This window comes from Sinocyclocheilus rhinocerous, unplaced genomic scaffold (genome assembly GCF_001515625.1).
Source record: "Sinocyclocheilus rhinocerous isolate Xijiao unplaced genomic scaffold, SAMN03320098_v1.1 scaffold789, whole genome shotgun sequence".
NCBI classification, from domain to species: domain Eukaryota; kingdom Metazoa; phylum Chordata; class Actinopteri; order Cypriniformes; family Cyprinidae; genus Sinocyclocheilus; species Sinocyclocheilus rhinocerous.
The window spans coordinates 541,919-561,819 of record NW_015667306.1 but is presented as its reverse complement, the minus strand read 5'-3'; the positions used below and the strand labels follow the sequence as shown (position 1 = coordinate 561,819).

General features: G+C 38.8%; 1 protein-coding gene across 3 annotated transcripts in view; it reads right to left on the bottom strand.

Annotated features, from left to right (window-relative positions):
- LOC107733743 (fibroblast growth factor receptor 3) overlaps nucleotides 1–19,901 on the bottom strand; it is a 48,818-nt gene that overhangs the window by 8,495 nt on the left and 20,422 nt on the right. Inside the window, exons 5-15 of one of the 3 annotated variants that reach the window (XM_016545506.1) lie at nucleotides 17,801–17,970; nucleotides 11,720–11,843; nucleotides 11,443–11,633; nucleotides 8,758–8,902; nucleotides 7,111–7,292; nucleotides 5,837–5,982; nucleotides 5,608–5,729; nucleotides 5,029–5,139; nucleotides 4,726–4,916; nucleotides 4,414–4,536; nucleotides 668–738 (exon numbers count right to left, since the gene is read on the bottom strand). In XM_016545506.1, the coding sequence (XP_016400992.1) occupies nucleotides 668–738; nucleotides 4,414–4,536; nucleotides 4,726–4,916; nucleotides 5,029–5,139; nucleotides 5,608–5,729; nucleotides 5,837–5,982; nucleotides 7,111–7,292; nucleotides 8,758–8,902; nucleotides 11,443–11,633; nucleotides 11,720–11,843; nucleotides 17,801–17,970 (1,576 nt within the window). Of the gene's footprint in view, nucleotides 1–667; nucleotides 739–4,413; nucleotides 4,537–4,725; nucleotides 4,917–5,028; nucleotides 5,140–5,607; nucleotides 5,730–5,836; nucleotides 5,986–7,110; nucleotides 7,293–8,757; nucleotides 8,903–11,442; nucleotides 11,634–11,719; nucleotides 11,844–17,800; nucleotides 17,971–19,901 lie in introns of all 3 variants that reach the window. The other 2 variants (XM_016545507.1, XM_016545508.1) reach the window with 2 other exon arrangements.

Below are 19,901 nucleotides of genomic sequence, written 5' to 3'. Positions count from 1 at the left end.
TAAGGTCCCTCAGTATTATTCGCATTGCTCAATAGCTAATTACCCTCCTCCATCCCCAACTCCTCCTCTGTCAGTCGGGATTCAGCCTTCTGATTCTCCTTTGAATCAGACTAATTCTAAAATGTGTACATAAAATTATTGAACTTCAACAATATCTGCAATACATTTATGTTGGTTCTGTTCTGTTTAACCTGGGGGTTATCCCTGCTCTCATCCATGCTAGGCTGCATGGATGTGCAGGGAGTGCTTGCCCAGAACAGAACCATACCGCCAATCCAAACTGTATGCTAATTATCGGGCAAGTACTAGAAAAGTGGTCCTGACAGAAATATATATACACACATTTATATACTCTTTGTGAATTAGACTACACTAGTCATGCTGTATGTTTATTGTTGAGTGCAGTCAGCAAAAGAACAGAAAGATGTGTCTTTGTTTTATTTAACGGTTCTCAGCCCTTTTAGCTTTTGTCAAATATGTTTTTTTCATGTCCTGAGCATCGCCGGTGCAGGAAACACTGGCACGCTCTCTTGGATGGCTTTGATGCTATCGTTGCAGGGTTATGGTGTTCACTTGCATTCCTTTAGTGCTTGATGAACTTTATGAACAGATGGCATGAAGTGATGGGGGGGATAAAGAAGAGGTATGCATGGCAATGTAAACTCACACATCGCTCTGGTGCGTGTAGACGCGGTCGAACAGTGCTTCTGGTGCCATCCATTTGACAGGCAGACGACCCTGAAAGGACACAGATCAATCAGAACAACAGCGGTGCTGACCCAGCAAGACATACAGACGCCCAAGTAACATCAACAGGCCTGCAGCTTAATCTCCTACTGTCCTGTCTAATATAAATACACTTCTGCAGTCCACGTCAACATCATTCTGCTCCCCAATGCCCTCTAATCTCCAACTGTCCCATCCAATATCCAAATACTTCACCAACCACACCCCACAAATAAAACCCTCCGTCACAACACCTAACAGTTCCATTCAACACATTCCGTCTATTGTACCAGTGTTAGGGAAGCTATGTTGATCTTGCTACAAGCTACTAAGCAAATTTAAGGTAGTTAAACTACAGTAAAGCCAACTGTTTAAAGAGGAGCAAGCACACTACATGCTATTAACAAAAATGTAACTACACCGAAGGTATATAAGCAATATCACTTAAATTATAGCCTATAATCAGTGATGGGTAGTAATTGATTACATGTAATCTGGATTACGTAATCAATTTCCAAAAATTAAGTACTTGTATTATATTACATTTTAAAATGCTCATAATCAGATTACAGTAACTTTTTTATGGATTACATGATTACATATTACTCACACAAAGTAGTAAATTATTCTTAATTTATTGATTCTCCCTAATTATTGTTTTTTCTCTTTTGAAATGTACTTCCTAGAACATCCTACTGTGTCTCATAGCATTTAAATTTGACTACATTCACAATATGATGGGCCATATAAATGTCATGTAAATAATTTGTGATCTATGCTTCTAAAATTGGGGACAAAAGGAACTCTCAGTGAGTTAGGCCATGTATGAGATGGATAATTATGCAAGTTACTAACACTGCTGATATATAGCTGTGAAGCACTATGTCTTCATCATATCCAATGACTTTTACTAATCACTGATTTGGACAAAAGTCTGAACAAAAATATAAAAGTCTAAAAGTAATCAAACAGTAGTCAGAATACATTATGCAAAATGAGTAATCTAACAGATTACATTACTAACTACATTTTTTGTTATGTAAATTGTAATCAGTACTGGACTACAACTCGCAAGTAATCTACTCAGCATTGCCTATCATTTTTAGATTACGTGACAGAAAATAGCCAAGTCACTATTTTCAATCAAATTTATATTCTGCTACAAAAAAGACACAAGAATGAGCTCAGAATGAGTTCTACCTACACAAAAAGTGCTGATTCAAATTAATCTGTGAATAATTTTTTAACCAGTTCATCACAATGAATGAACTTGCTAAAATGTCACAGTGCTACATGTTGGAAAACAAGTGTTTTTTTTCCCACATAGCTAAGCTAATGTCATGTTACCCCTAGTTTATGCTAGTTACTCCCCAATACTGTATTTCACAATGTTCAGCGGGCCAGGTAAACTGTGATGTGTTCAATACCTCCCAGTCCTCGCAATAACCACAATATTCTTATTACCAACTCCAGACCTCAATCAACAGTTAATTCATTTATGACAAGTTGCTCATACACGCACCTTCAAAATTTCCTAAACGAGGCACACACAAAATTCAACACCTGCAGGCTTGACATTTGAAATACAGCGCGTAACCACATCCGCTGTGTTTCAATCCAATGCCACCCAAGAGCGCTATCCTTCAAGCATTCTGAGATTGATAATAGTGTCGACTTACGTTGGTGGTCTTCTTGTAGTAGTCAATGTTGTGCACATCTCTAGCCAGGCCGAAGTCTGCAATCTTCATCACGTTGTCCTCGGTTACCAGAACATTCCGGGCCGCAAGATCCCTATGGATACACTGGCAACACAAACAGAAAGAGGGCCATCTTTTATGCTCAAGTCTGATAAATACACACTATGACGTACACATCTGGAAAATAATAACTGGCATCCACAGACAGCATTTATAAACTTTATAAACATTACAAGCTTCTTAAATTATTTCTATTTGAAAAAGTTTACAAACTAAGATAAGTAGATGTGTTACCTTCTTTGAGGCCAGGTACTCCATACCCCTGGCGACCTGATAGGCACAGGACACCAGATCTTTAAATGTCAGAGTTTCATTTGGGATTTTGCAAGTGTCAAATGAGTAGTCCATCCCAGGAGGCCTTCTCGCCCGCAAGTATTCCCTAAGATTTCCATTAGAGGCATATTCCACCAGCACATACAGAGGACCTGTGTGAACATAGTAAGAAATAATTCAGTTAGAAAATTGTAAACTAAAAAAAAAAGGAAAGCTAAACATGAAAGCCGGGATCTTATCTTGTGTCTGTGTGTGCGTACTGACCATTTTGTGTGCATGCTCCTAGCAAGTTGATGATGTTCTTGTGTTTTCCAATCATCTTCATCATCTCCATTTCAGACACAAGGTCCGACAGGTCCTTATCTGTGCCGTCATCTAAGAAAACGGTAATATTGTAATAAATTATAACCTATAATCAGTGCTGGGAAGTAATTGATTAAATGTAATCTGGATTACGCAATCAGATTACAAAAATTAAGTACCTGTAATTAGATTATACTATATTTTAAAATGTTTATTATCAGATTACAGTTACTTTTTTATGGATTACATGATTACATATTGTTCAAACAAAGATAGTAAATTATTTATAATTTATTGACTCTCCCTAATTATTCTTTTTTTCTCTTTTGAAATTTACTTTCTAGAAAACCCTACTGTGTTTAATAGCATTTAGCTTTGACTATATTAACAATATAGAATGGCCATTTAAATGGCAAGTAAATAAATTGGTGATCCATGCTTCTAAAATTGGGGACAAAAGCACCTCTCAATGAGTTAGGCAATGTATGTGATGGATAATTATGCAAGTTACTAACACTGCTGATATATAGCTGTGAAACACTATATCTCCATCATATCCAATGACTTTTACTAATTATTGATTTGGACAAATGTCTGGACAAAAATATAAAAGTAAATAACATAAAAATCTAAGAGTAATCAAACAGTAGTCAGAATACATTATGCAAAATGAGTAATCTAACAGATTACATTACTAACTACATTTTTTGTTATGTAAATTGTAATCAGTACTGGACTACAACTCGCAAGTAATCTACTCAGCATTGCCTATCATTTTTAGATTACGTGACAGAAAATAGCCAAGTCACTATTTTCAATCAAATTTATATTCTGCTACAAAAAAGACACAAGAATGAGCTCAGAATGAGTTCTACCTACACAAAAAGTGCTGATTCAAATTAATCTGTGAATAATTTTTTAACCAGTTCATCACAATGAATGAACTTGCTAAAATGTCACAGTGCTACATGTTGGAAAACAAGTGTTTTTTTTCCCACATAGCTAAGCTAATGTCATGTTACCCCTAGTTTATGCTAGTTACTCCCCAATACTGTATTTCACAATGTTCAGCGGGCCAGGTAAACTGTGATGTGTTCAATACCTCCCAGTCCTCGCAATAACCACAATATTCTTATTACCAACTCCAGACCTCAATCAACAGTTAATTCATTTATGACAAGTTGCTCATACACGCACCTTCAAAAGTTCCTAAACGAGGCACACACAAAATTCAACACCTGCAGGCTTGACATTTGAAATACAGCGCGTAACCACATCCGCTGTGTTTCAATCCAATGCCACCCAAGAGCGCTATCCTTCAAGCATTCTGAGATTGATAATAGTGTCGACTTACGTTGGTGGTCTTCTTGTAGTAGTCAATGTTGTGCACATCTCTAGCCAGGCCGAAGTCTGCAATCTTCATCACGTTGTCCTCGGTTACCAGAACATTCCGGGCCGCAAGATCCCTATGGATACACTGGCAACACAAACAGAAAGAGGGCCATCTTTTATGCTCAAGTCTGATAAATACACACTATGACGTACACATCTGGAAAATAATAACTGGCATCCACAGACAGCATTTATAAACTTTATAAACATTACAAGCTTCTTAAATTATTTCTATTTGAAAAAGTTTACAAACTAAGATAAGTAGATGTGTTACCTTCTTTGAGGCCAGGTACTCCATACCCCTGGCGACCTGATAGGCACAGGACACCAGATCTTTAAATGTCAGAGTTTCATTTGGGATTTTGCAAGTGTCAAATGAGTAGTCCATCCCAGGAGGCCTTCTCGCCCGCAAGTATTCCCTAAGATTTCCATTAGAGGCATATTCCACCAGCACATACAGAGGACCTGTGTGAACATAGTAAGAAATAATTCAGTTAGAAAATTGTAAACTAAAAAAAAAAGGAAAGCTAAACATGAAAGCCGGGATCTTATCTTGTGTCTGTGTGTGCGTACTGACCATTTTGTGTGCATGCTCCTAGCAAGTTGATGATGTTCTTGTGTTTTCCAATCATCTTCATCATCTCCATTTCAGACACAAGGTCCGACAGGTCCTTATCTGTGCCGTCATCTAAGAAAACGGTAATATTGTAAAATATTATTACAATTTAAAATAACTGTTATCTATTTTAATATATATTTTAAAATGTAATTTATTCCTTTGATGGCAAAGCTGAATTTTCAGCATCATTACTCCAGTCTTTAGTGCCACATGATCCTTCAGAAATCATTCTGATATGCTGAATTGATGCTATTATTATCCATGTTGAAAACAGCTGTGTTGCTTAATATTTTTGTGGAAATACTTTTTTCCCCTTTTTTAAAGATTATTTGATGAATAGAAAGTTAAAAAGAACAACATTTATCTGAAACAGAAATATTTTTATTTAATTAAAATTAAGCACACCAACTGTATTAATGAGATTTTTTTGTGATCTGGGAGTGATGTTTTTTGACTCATCCATAAGTTAAGTCAGTTGACTGATTTCTTATGCAGTAAAAAACAAATATAATTTATATCATCTGGACACACACTCACCTTTGAGCATCTTGACAGCAACAGTGAGAGGTTTGTTGGGTTTCTCTTTGTCGATCCCAACGGCTTCTGCCATCACTACCTGCCCAAAGCAACCCTCTCCCAACGGTTTTCCCAGCGTTAGTCTGCAACAGAATCATCATTCAGCAAGGGACAAAACTCACACAACTTGGTTTACTAAAACTGTCTGATTATTATGGTCATTTGATGTTCACTTCAGCTTGTAACTCACTTTGTACGTGGAAACTCCCACTTGGGGTCAGAGGGCAGTTCAAGCTCAGAAACGTTGGGCAGCATGGGCCAGTCGCTGGATGACAGGCGGGCGATCCGGACCAACGGGGTGTTTGAATTCATGGAAGAGTTAGATTCCAAGGACACCTGCTTGGGTAAAGAATAAAAACAGCATGTTATTGTCCCTGAAAGAGAATAAGACAGTGTAAGAGCGAGACAGAGAGAGTGGAAGGATCAAGATGGCTATTTTAAGAAGATACTACTCTGAAGTGTTGTGTTGCAGACAGAAACATGGTGTTTGTTCCTCAGAGGAGTGTTTCTGAGAGAGAGAGGTTTGTAGCTGTCAGATCTCCACATAATGGACCACAGAAGACCACCGCGCACACACAGCTATGATCTGAAGTTTCGCTGTTGTCTTGTATTCAAAAAGGTGCTTGGGAGCCAGCAGCCCAACTGGATCTCTTTTTTCGTTCTTGCATTTGATGCGCATATAAAGTTAAAAATTCTAAATCCCACTAACAGCAATGGCATCATAATGTAAAAATTTCATCCCAAACTGTGATTGGTTTCTTTCTGGCATTGATTAGCATCTTTTTAGCCATCCATAACTGTCTTTGCATAAGAATCAACACACAACGTGCGCTGAATGTCATGACATTGACATGTTGGCCTGTAACTTGAGCACTATTCTTTTAGTTCCTTGCAAGCACTGCTATTTCCTTTAGGAAATGCAAATCTTTGTAGACGTTCATGAGACACTGAGAAAGTATGTCAGCAGCAGGAAGATCAAACTGTCTGACATTGATATCTCAATATTTTCTAAAATAAGAACTAGCTCAAAATACACACCTACACACACACTATTTGAATAAAAGAAAAAGAAAAACACTGCAACATGATTATGTAGCTTGCGTTGATTCCAGTGTGACATTGTCAGACTTTGATTGCTGGAAATAACTTGAGGGGAAAAGAAGAAGAGATTGGGAGAGCGGCAGAGATTAGAGAGTCAGTGTGTGTCAGCTGCAGCTGCTGCGATTTAAAATGTTTAAAACAACTGAGATAGAGCGAGTTTCACCAGGAGAGAAACATGATATAAACACTGACAGTCTCCAGGAGAGCATGAATATCCCCCTGCCACATCACATTTGACATGCACAAACTACATCTTCATAGACACGAATAGCCCAAAGAGCTTTACGTTAAGTGTGCAAAAGAGGAGATACAGAGAGAGAGAGAAAATAGGAAATAGGCTGATAAAATCTTGTATCTACTTTCTGTTACCTGTCTCTTGAGGGGGAATTTGGACAGTTTTTGAACGGGCGGCATGGGGAGAGTCTTCTGCGTGTTCATCCGCATACGGCAGAGAATAATGATGACCATGGTGAGGATGAAGAGCACGCAGCCTGTCACGTAGATGAGGATGTCCGCATAGTCATCCTCTCTCTCCATCTCCACCGCTGACAAAGAGCACAAGAGCACAGGTTAGATGTGCAATGATGACATTATGAGACAAATGTGCCAATGCGTTATACTATAGATGAAACAATGACTGTTGTGAGTGGAAGTACGTCTGAATTACATTCAAACAACACACCTTTATACTATTTAGAACCTACTTTTTAAACGGCAGCAAAATAAGTACTTATTCAAAAGAAGCAAGTACTCAGAGAATATGTGAATTTCGGACACAACGATCGATTAAAATGTTTTAAAATGTCTAATTTTTCTATTAGTGTTGTCTATTGTCAGGGTCCGAGTGCCAAATGCAAGTAAAATTTGCTGAGCTTTGCTTTGATGAGAAAATAACAAAATTTTTACTGGGAACTGCAACATAATATGTAGCATAAATCAAATTGTGATAATGTCTGATCCTCACTGATGTAAGCAATGATTCAAAGAGATACAAACCATCTTCAAACAACTATTCCTCAGTGCAAAATTTGCCTAAAAGACTTATCTCTAGAACTAAATGTGGCAACACACATGTGGAATATAAAATCAGAGGAACAACATCTGCTGAGGGGTGATTAGAAATATTTATGGCCAGCAAATTTTCTCAGTTCATCCACCTATGTGGCAAAAGGTTCATTTTGAACCCTGTTTGTTTCTAATACACATAACCACAAAATTCAGTTTATCAACTTGAATAAAACATGAAACCCAACATAAATTGGCTACTAACTACAGCCTAGAGACTTAAAAACAGAGTGACTTTAATCAAGCCCCACTAATGGTTAGATTAGAGATCATGTTAAGTCAATCATTAGTTATTGTTCTTTGTTCGAATTTATAAAGCAGAAAGCCTGCAGTTAATTTACAGCCACCTTACAAACTAATTAACATGCTATCGCACCCCCATGCAGGTACAAACATCCCATAAGACCCCTCTCTCCGGGAGGCTTATTTGGCACTTGTGTGATGAGCCCCACAGTTCGGTGTCTCTACACGAGACGAGCGATTTTAATTACAGCAGCAGAACGGAGAGCAGGATAACAGGATGAGTGCAGAATTAATTAATCAGGCCTCCCAGATACTGGGACTGTGTGCCATCAGTAAATACTCCAGTAAACACGACAAGCACTTCCATCACGAGTTCTTGAGTGGAAACAGTCTATGAGAAAAACTCATCATCCGTCTTTTTTCTCTGTGTATGTCATGTTTGAATCTGAAAACAATTACAAACTACCAGGTTGTTTTTTAGAGGACTTTAGTCAGGGTGGCATATTTAATTTGACGTGAATAAAAATGAGGCTGCCGTCTGCCCTGACTAACGTCCATAGAGGATATGATTGAAAACATTTCAAAAACATTTTAACTGCAAAACTATGAATAAAACATTCAAGGACAATAGAGAAAATATGAAGTGTAGAGACATGGGAAGAAAGGAGTGAAAAGAAACCCCAGAAAGTGAGACTAGTATACCTGGTAACACTGTAAGCCAGGCAGAGTGATGGTTATAGCCAATCGAGTTCCCTGCCAGACAAGTGTATTGCCCCGCATCCTCAAAAGACACATTGGTCAGGTAGAGAATCTCCAGCTCTTTATCCGTAGTATTTATTCCCGCAGTCTAGAAAAGCAAGGAGAGATGGAGAGAGAGAGAAAGACAGATGCGTAAACCACAACCCTTGAGAAAGGAACAGCACCCAAAACCGGGAGGAAGATCTGAACAAGTGAAGTTGAGTTAACCCATCACCAGTAACCCAGAAATCCCACACTCCTATGAATGAAGAGATGACCTAGCAGCAAATTAAAACCCCAAACCCTGGTGGAAAATATAACGCCCCATCAGCAGCAGCAGGTCACTTTTGTTTCATCCAGATCTGTATGAGGTGCAAAGAAAACATAAAAAAAGAGCGTGGAAGAATATTACCAGCTTTAATCCTAATTTAACCTCTCACTAGATAAAACTGACACCTTTTTATGTAAAAGTGTGTCTTCCAATACTCAAGAGAGCTGTGTGTAGTGTATGAGAAAATCAATAAGAATGTGTATGTGGTACAGTCTCGGCTCCTATTAAACATGCCCTTGTTGCATTGATTGGGGAAGAAGAAGAAGTGAGCATTTAAATGAAGTAGACACACACTCGCCTTACATAACAAGTCCTCGAATCAGGTCACCTTATTTAATGTGTGAAAACAGGACAAGAAGAGCAGGGAGAAATAGAGAGAGTTTAGGGGAGTTTGACTCTACGCCACCAAAGTCATAATTGACATCAGCTGTTTGGAGAAAGATTTTTACCTGGCTGGGACACCATGAGCCAGAACGTATTCTCTGACATGCCTACAAAGTTGTGGGCTCTGCACCAGTACTGGCCTGCATCTTTTTCTGACACATTATACAGAGTCAGCGTATCGTGGGCCTCTTTTACCTTACTGACAAAACTCTGCAGAGACACACACACACGCACTTAGTCAGAGCCGAACACGTTCACACATGAACAAACACTTAATGATTTAAAATATTCGCACAGCTTGTTACCACTTGTTACCACTTTTTTACGATGCTGGTACACTTAGGGGCAAATTCACAAAACAATTGTGCCACTCCCAAAATCCAGTTATATTAATGTTATATTAATTGGGGGTGGGGGGTGGGGGTTATATTAATTTCTTTGACTTTTTTTTATTTTTTTTAATTTACTTTCTTAATGTCAAATTAAATTTTCAAATATACTTCCTGTTTGCTACCTCAATTCAAATTCACAAACTGAATCAAAATTCAGTCGAAATCGAAAGAATTCATTTCTGAATGGTGCTTCATTAATATTTCATAAGTCATTCTTTTCAGTGCAAACATCTCCTTTCATATAAATCAGGCGTCTTTATAGATTGTGGCTTATTCACAAAACTCTATTATCACTGAATGAAAGCAGCAAGATGTTGCGCTGTTAACAGATTTGCACAATTCCTTGTAATCAGGGAACTAAACCAACACAGACAACGCATGCACATACACAACACTATCAGCGGATAAAAAATGCAACCCATGAAGATTTATATGTGGTATTTAAAAACTAAAAATTACGAGATAAGAACAGGAACGAGCTTGGGAAATGTTGCGAACTGGATTCAAACTCATTCCACCTGCATTGGCACCACAGCTCAACACGCTAACTGCTAGGCCATCGCTCTGACGTCACTATATGTTATAATTAAATGCTCAAATATTGTCTTCAGCCCCTTTATCCACACATATCTGTTTCTGTGTTTCTTTCAGACGCTTCATTTGCTTTATTCTCAGTTTCCGTTCTTTCCCTTGATCGCAGGCGTTGTGCCACACATGATCTGTCGCTCAGCACTCTCGGACTGGGGAAGGCTTTAGAGGGTGCGCAGATGAGACTGTGTGGGGAAGGGAAAAGCCGGCGCGCGGCTCCCAGTAAAATACTGTTTCAATTATGTGGGAGTCTAAAATAGTGTGGCGGTCTGGCCAGCCGACGCACTCCCCTCCTCTGCCTGCTGACTCGGCCCTTCCCTCGCTTCCCGCACTAATTTTTTCCATGGCTTTTTTGGGAGCCTCTTCCCTTGTTCCCTCCCTTCTTCTCCTCTGAAGAGTGAGTGGGGTAGCACAGCTAATGGCTGTCTCCCTGTGCGACGCCACCGCGGCGGTTAGCTTAGCCTAAAACAGATGTCTGCCTCCTCTCTCACTCCTCTGAGAGGAAAAAGAGAGCGAGATACCCCCAATTCTCCAGTTGCAGAGTCTATAGTGAGATGCTAACATGGGTGGGATTAGGAGTTGAGGGAGGTGCTCCAAGAGTCACTCAAAACTCACATGAGACTTAATATGTGGTTTAATTTAAGCTGCACTTGGACACATTTCAAAAAATGCCTTCAACATCTATGAAGGTCCTTTCTAACAAGTACAAAGTAAAAATGTTTTCATAATAGAAGTTTCAATAAAAAAATAATTAAATCTTTGTATTCTCTGAGAAAAGTAAACTATAATACAAATATTTAAATCATTGTTATTGTAACAAATCATAATTATCGTAATATTAATATAAAGGCATAGTAAAGGTTTTTGAAAAAAAAAAAATGAAGTTTGAATTATGGTTCATCAAAAGTGGTTCATTCATGCATTCTTCTGATGTGCCACTATAGATGACTGTACCTTAAGGATGTTGACGTAGGGGGCGCCATTGGGCCCATACTGACTTCCATTCACCTCGATGTGTTTGAGCCACTGGATGTGTGGCTGAGCATCACTGTACACCTTACAGTGGAACTCGACGTCACTGCCCACCACCACCGTCTGATTGGCCGGGAGTCCCGCCTGTAGAATGGGCCGGTGAGGAGAGCGCTCTGATTGGACGAGAGATGGAGGCCAGTCAGCGATGAAGGTAAGTTTACAGTAAGTTAGATAGAATATGTGTGTTGCATGTTCATACCCAGCACATCAAGTTGGTAAGTGTGTTTGATTTTTCCGTATTTGTTCTGCACCACACAAGTGTAGTTTCCCCGGTCAGATGGAACAGCACTCTCCATGACCAAACTCCACTGCTGATGCCTCAACTACAGAGAGAGGACGACAGAGACAGAGTTTTATTCATAAAGTGGGATATTACATAAGAGGTCCACTTGAATCCTTCCTCAGGTTTTCCTGTTAGCTGAAGAAAAGCAGGTGCTAAACTCTGTGTCTGTATAATGTTATGCGTATGATCCACTGAGCTGATAAATCCAAATTTAATTTGAATTGCATTTGCAAATTTTGTCAAGACTATCTTTGAATGTTTGCTTGAAATTGGTTTGTTTAAAAGAGAGACAGACAGACAGACAGACAGAAAGACAGATAGACAGACAGAAAGACATATTTCATGAGAAACCTTCAGAAAAGTACAGAGCATTGCTGATGTTGATAGAACAGCAGGGAGAGGGAAAGTTCTGCACCATATTTTAACCAATGGAACCAAAGATTCCATGGCAACACACACATACATGCTCACAACTCTACTCTTTATTAAAGTCATGACTTTTTATTAAAATGATGATTTGGACATTTTCAAATAGCTGTGGTTGGTAAAATGATTTTTTTTTTAATTCTAGTATGATACAGAGGGAAAAAAACATTATATATGTACACACGCACACACACACACACACACACACACACACACACACCCACACCCACACATAGAACCATCAATTCATTCATAGAGCACACTCTAATTACATGTCTCTCTCTGCTTCTTTCTGTTTCTCTTGCGCTCTGTCTCTCTCTCATTCCTCTTCTACGTACTTCGAAGATCTGAGTGGAAAAAAATGTAACTGTGTAAATATTATGAGCTGTGTTTTTGAACAGTTGCGTGGTAACACTGCCTGAGCGGGCAACACGCACATAGACAAACACACATGCCTAAGAAAGTTGGCAAGGGCGCCTGTGCCCCCTGCACTCCTCCTCCCCCTTGTCTTCTAGATCCTCACCTTCTCTCAGGCAGCTCTCACTGGCTCACTCTCACTTCTGTGTTTCCTGGTTGACACAGTGCACAGTATGAGAAATGTGTGTGAGTGAATGTCTGTATGGGAGTAGTTAACATCAAATGTGTCCATTGACTCTTTTGAATCAAGATTTTAGGTTAAAATTAATGTAAATGTCTAAGGGAAATTGTACTGTATTGTATATTGTATGTCCTGTAACTAACTATTTCTTTTAAACACCTTTCTGCAAAGTAGTTCATTTTAAATTATCCTGCATGGAGACTTATTTTTAATTTAAATTTTAATTACAAATTTATTGCAAATATTTAATGCAGTTGCTCAACCAATAAGAGGTCATAAAGACTACATAATAATAATATTAAATATATATATATATATATAAATAAATAATATAATATAAAAAAATAGCCAAATGACGCTCAGAATAGTTTAAAAAGTATTTAAAACTATTTAGCAACCATTGCTAAACATTATTTTGAAGAGTTTTTATATGATATGATATGATATGAATATAAATATATATATTGACTGTTGAGCAACTTTAGACTAAAGGAAATAAATATTCCTCTGAGCTACATCAACTCATGCTCAGTCCCCCTTTCAGTGAAATCCTAGATTCGCTTTATCTTCCCAAAAGTATTTAATGTCAACTACCCATGTGCAGTAAGACTATGAGAGAGCGAGAGTTAATTTAACACTTACTTGACACTGATATTTTGTGTGTGTGTGTGTGTGTGTGGGTGGGTGTGTATGTGTGTATACAACATTTATCTCAATGTGTCTGCTGAAAAGAAATGCTGTGAAGAATTCTCAGCTGTTCCTCAATCTACCCAAGCACTTTATCCAGAGGGAATGGGAGGAGAGAGTTAGTACATTTATCCCATCCTTCATCAAAAGATAAGAGCTGAAAAGTGTTGCGATGCCATGCTGGACGCCGCAGATTCAGAGAAAAAAACAGCACAAGAAAGACCCAAGCAGAGGTCTGATAATCAGTTGAAAAGCACCTCTCAAATTCCTCCCAGCATTACACTGTTAACATATGAAGCCTCTTTAACTCTGATGTCAGACTGGGGTTAGGAGTTAAGACCAGTGCGGTGGATATTCATTCTGTTCAACTGAATTATGAAGTGCAGAGAATATTGGGAGTTTATGGACTCAGGAGGTGCTAAGAAGCTCAGGTCTCTCTTGAGTATGTGTGTGTTTGTACGTGTATGTCCAGGATTTATGGTTGTGTCAAAACGGTGTGAACTCGTTCCGATAGCGGTGCTGTTTAATTTGACCCACAGAGACAGGAAGCAAAAACAACTGACCCCAGGGCGAGTCATTAAAACGACAAAACTGTTTCTTTTTCTCTCTCTCAATGAAAAGTAGTACAGAAGTCTCACTGATAACACCCTGTTTCACCATTAAAAGAAGCCATCAATATTGTACAGACAGCCCATAATCATACACACCCTAATATGAAAGTCGAATGAACTACATGGCTATATCAGTCAGTTCATATTGATAAAGAGAACTATTACCACTTAAAGTTGAAGTGTACTTAGTGGTCACTAGTGGCAGAAAACTGAATGTCAAAAAAATTTTATCAAACAGGTTTCACAAAAAAATGTTTTTTTGTGAGTTTTGTTTGTGCCGTTTTCTAGACTTACAGAGTAGAATTATGTTTTTTTTTAATATATATATATATATATGTATGTGAGTTTTATTTGTGAAATAATATGTATTTATTACTTTTTCCGCACCAGTCTATTATTGTGGTATCAACTATGTCATATAGACCCACCCTAAACAACAACTGGTCATTTTTTGTTATGTCAGTCAGATAGAAATCCAGTAATTTCAATAGGAATCCACATGACTGGGAATTTTGCATGAGGGTGAAAGATTTCCCTAAGAAGATTTCACATTGGATCCAAGATGGTTACGCAAATTTGCAGTGTTGACCAACAGAAAGCTGCTTAGTTTAAAAGTAACTTCTGTGTAAACTTTGCTTCATACATTGCTATTTTATCAAACATGTTTCACAAAAAAATGTTTTTTTGTGTGTTTTGTTTGTGCCGTTTTCTAGACTTACAGAGTAGAATTATGTTTTTTATATATATATATATATATATATGTATGTGAGTTTTATTTGTGAAATAATATGTATTTATTACTTTTTCCGCACCAGTCTATTATTGTGGTATCAACTATGTCATATAGACCCACCCTAAACAACAACTGGTCATTTTTTGTTATGTCAGTCAGATAGAAATCCAGTAATTTCAATAGGAATCCACATGACTGGGAATTTTGCATGAGGGTGAAAGATTTCCCTAAGAAGATTTCACATTGGATCCAAGATGGTTACGCAAATTTGCAGTGTTGACCAACAGAAAGCTGCTTAGTTTAAAAGTAACTTCTGTGTAAACTTTGCTTCATACATTGCTACTATTGACTATTGACAATGGACAATGGACCTTTTTTGCCAACAGATTTCTCTAATGTGACCGGAACCTTTATTGGAAAGAAGCTGCAAAGTGGACTAGCCTTATGTTAAACAGCAAAAAATCAGGCTACATGAGAAAAGTGAACATTAAACACTTGACCTTTAAACAGATTTTTTACACATAAATGAATAACAAATTGCACCTAAACAGTTAATATACCACAGACATACACTGCTGTGGCCTTCAGACAAAAGACACATTTGTCGGTGAATTAGAGATTCACTGATGCTCCAAGCTTGTAGAATTTAGCGCCGGTGGTCCCACAGAGCACTGCGACTGAAATTGAGTCATCTCTCGGAGGACGAAACAGTCTTTCCTTAGCTTGCTCGTCAATTGAGCTGTTAAATATGTTGCGAGCTGCTCGCATACACACACTCAAACGCACAAAACATCAGTATGTGTGCGTGCGTGAGGTGTGACTAACCCACAGTGCCACAGATTAGCATTCTAACAATGCGACTCCGGCTGCCATATGTGAGCATGACAAAAGCCACGCCTCCCCCCGCCAATCAAGGTTTCTAAATCGCCACGACAACACCCTCTCGGAACCTCCCCCTTCTGATGACTCAATAGAGAGTTGATCTTTGACCTTAGAACCCTGCCAGTCAGGCACAGAAAGTGTCTGAGGAGTTGTGTCTGTTTGTATGTGTGTGTTTGTGTTAATGTGTGTGTGGCCGTTTGAAGAGAAAGCTGTGGGAAAGTCAACTGTCTAAACAAATCCATGGATCGTTTCAAACAATGAGAGTACGGCATGTGACTCATTTTCTTGCATTTAAAACTTATTCGGCAATCTTACCGCACTTAGTTAGCAATTAATACGCCCTGACCGTCAGCTAGAGAGTTAGTCGAACTTACAACCGGCTCCAGTGCCAATAGAAACATAATCACAGCATTATTGTTACCCTTGCAATGCAAAAAGGAGCTTTAAGATGGAATACGCTGATTTCTCAGGGAACTCCTCATGTTTAATTTCGCATGGTGCTCTGCATTTTAACACATTGTTGAGTGCGTTATCAAGCCATCAGGCCTGTCATATCCACACACACAATGGGGTCATACATCCTTACGCACGCCGTGACTTTTAGCCTTGGTCTTAATAGAGACAGAAGACATTTAGGGTGAGCTGTCAAGCTCCTGTGTATGTATGTATTAAATAAAGCTATTATGATGCTGTCAGAGATCTCTAGGCCAACAGTGACTGTGCTGATGCGGAGGGCAGGTCTGGTATAAAGGATGGGTCAGTGCGGACTCCTGGTGTGTGTATACGTGTGTGTGTTTGTAAGGGCGGGCTGGTCACACTATGGCCATGGAAAGGTTGAGAGTTCAACGTTTTGTTTCTAAATGTCTCTCTTAGGGGACACTGGTTATTTTCTATGCATATAGGACAATGCAATGTAAGACCGTGTTAAAGAATCTGAATGTGCGAATGTTTGTGTGCAAAAAGAAGTCACTCAGAAGATCCCAGTTGTGTTTTAGGTGTTTCTCCTAAAATTCGGTTTAATTTAGAAACAAATTGTTGACATACAGTGGGAGTACAGAGCTATAAAATGAATGTGGATAGCAAAGCTTAGGTCATTTGGTTTTGGAAGAACTACATGAGAAATACTGATCATATAGAGATCTTTTGATTTTAGACTTTCATATCTTTGCAAATCTGAGCACAGTTTGAGATCTCATCTGAAGAGGGGATGTCTAAAAGGAGAAAATTCTGTAAACGTCTTTAGTGAAAGTCTCAATTTGTTGTCAATTTCATCTCAAGGCTATTTAGAAGAGACAATTGAGATATTAAAGAGATGTAATTCATGATTTTTCTTTCCTGTGGGGAAAATGTGTGCCTCTTCAGGAAAATTGTGTTTAATAATGCTGTAGTATTTAAAGGCATAATTGACCGAATAATCAAAATCACGAACTCACTCACGCTCATTTAGCTCCAAATCTTACTTTCTTCTCTGAAACATAAAAGAACCAAAAAGCTTTGGTGACCATTGACTTCAATTGTATGCACAAAAAAAAAAAAAACAGACATTTTTCAAAATATCTTCTGTTTTGCTTCTCAGAAGAAAAAAGGTCATACAGGTTTGGAAGGATGGTAAATGATGGCAACAATTAAATTTTTGGGTGAACTATCCTTTAAATTGTGGGGGTTAAATCATTGAGCATTAAGGAGCAACAGCCCTGAGAGATTAAAAAAATGGTAATAATAAATAAAAATAATCTAAAGAATCTGTGGATGGCCTCCAAAACATGTCACAATCAACACCTGCACACAAACGCATCAACACATAAATAACAAGACCACACAGAACTTTGTGTTCTTCTGTTCTTTCAGAGGAGCAGCAACAGGTGGAAATATCCTCTAGAGACGACAAGCAAATAAAATCCAGAGCGAGAGAAAGAGAGAGCTCTTGAAGGCGCAGATGTTGTGGATCTGTGTAAATTATTACTAATTGCAAATTCTTATTATCTGTAATCCTAAACACACAATCACATGTTTGCACATGCACACGCACATGTTCTTAATCGATATTCATATTGTCTTACTTTAATCCCGCCCATTCTCTGCTCTCCCTTGAATTCCTTCCCATTTTTCAGCCAGTGGATGGTGGGAGTGGGGTTGCCGGCAGCAGGACAGCGGAACTTCACTGTATTAGCGGCGGGAACAGCCAATAGTTTCTTCTCCATCCGGTCAGAACGGGTCCAGTATGGAGCTTCTGTTAGAAATGAGAATTAAATCAGATGCTGCTGAAAATAGCAACTAAACATGACATTTTGAAAGTTTACAAAAACATGTCAGTGTTCAATACATGAATCCATGGGCACAAATGGACCAAATATAAGTGTATGTTGACATGCAGCACTATTTTTTAGGGGGTAGGGTGTTCCCTCTCCGGGAGTCTTCGTGTGGGTGAATGTTTATGGAAAGATTTTTCTTGCTCGCTCTGTGGCAGCGTCAGACTGGCTGCCTAATTCCCAGACTGAATTAAAATTTGTTTGGAAAAGCAAACACGCTTACATACACTCTTACGTGAATGTGAGGCGTGTTTATGCTCTTGTAGACAGAACTCTGAAAGATTCCCAGTGTTAACTCCTTCACAGAGCCATGAACACACAATGCGGATTCCTAATAAATTCAGTTTATAATGTTGACTGTCATGTGGTCAGGTCTGTGCTTATGCTTCCTAGTAACTAATGCCAAATATCAGAGCATAAATACTTACAGTAACATCCTTTAGCTAAATTAATAGTCATTATTTTTATTTTCAGACAAGTCTTGAACTTTGTGTGTGTGTATGTGTCTTTAAGAGACTGAGTAAACATACTTTCATCCCTCCTCAAACAATTAACTCCAGATCAGATCAACCCGCAAACTTGGCGATTAAACCCACAGACGCCACATTTCGCTCCAGACATACATGCGAGCTCACAAGCACACATCTGTGAATGCGCGCACACACATGCACACACAATAAACCCATTAACTAGACTGAATATAATTCTCCCTTGCGTTATTTGATCATGCTATCAGATTGTGAATGTAAAGGGTGATTGGCAGGCTGGCATTTCCTTTGGCATAACCGACACACTAAAGCCTGTACACACACACACACACACACACACACACACAGGTTTGTTTTTGTGAAAAGTGGGGACATCCCATAGGCGTAATGGTTTTTATACTGTACAGACCGTATATTCTATTGCCCTACACCAACCGTACCCCTAAACCTACCCCTCACAGGAAACTTTGTGCTATTTCAGATTTTCAATACACTCCATTCTGTGTGATTTATAAGCGTTTTGAAAAGTGGGGACATGGGGTAATGTCCTGAAAAGTCACCTTCTCCTTGTAATACCTATGTCATACCTTTGTCATTATACAAATTTATGTCCTCATTTGTCACAAAAACACGCACACACACACACACACACACACACACACACACACACACACACACACACACACACACACTCTTCCAATTTTCACTGCATTCTCAGATGGTCAGTGATCCGTCAGGACCACAACATGGGTCTGTATCCAACAGTGGACCTGGCTCCTATATGTGTGTTTGTGTGGTTTGCTATTTTAGAGTTCAGCACAGACAATTTGAGCTTTGAAGTGGGAACCGCGAATCTACAGTGACCCAACTTTTTTTTCCATTTACTTTTATTCTACAGCCAAAAAAGCCATCAAAGTATAGCGCAACTCTACACAGCTGATATTATGCACAGCCTGCTTCAGTCAGCCAAACTGAGAGCAGTAACCAGCACTGCATCATTAAGATATTACAGAATGATGTCATCAGATGTCACACGACCTCAGCTCTTCTCAAATGTTCCAGAGAGCCCAGACCTCACAGCTCTCAGCTCCAGTGTGCTGATCTCTCTCTCTCTCTCTCATTCTCTCTTTCTTAATTAGAGCTGGATTACTGGTCATTAAACTCTAAAGGGGTTTTGGTTTTTGCCTAAGCATTTCATGCCCTCCCCTCAACCCTGAGACCCTCCCCCAACCCTGATCCCACCACAGCAGACAGATGCATTAGCTTTCCCTTCTCTTCCCACTCTCTTTCTTTCTTTGTGAAAAATCACAAAAAAACAAGATCTCTTTCAAATCTCAGTTGTTTCTCATACAAAGCAATGAGAC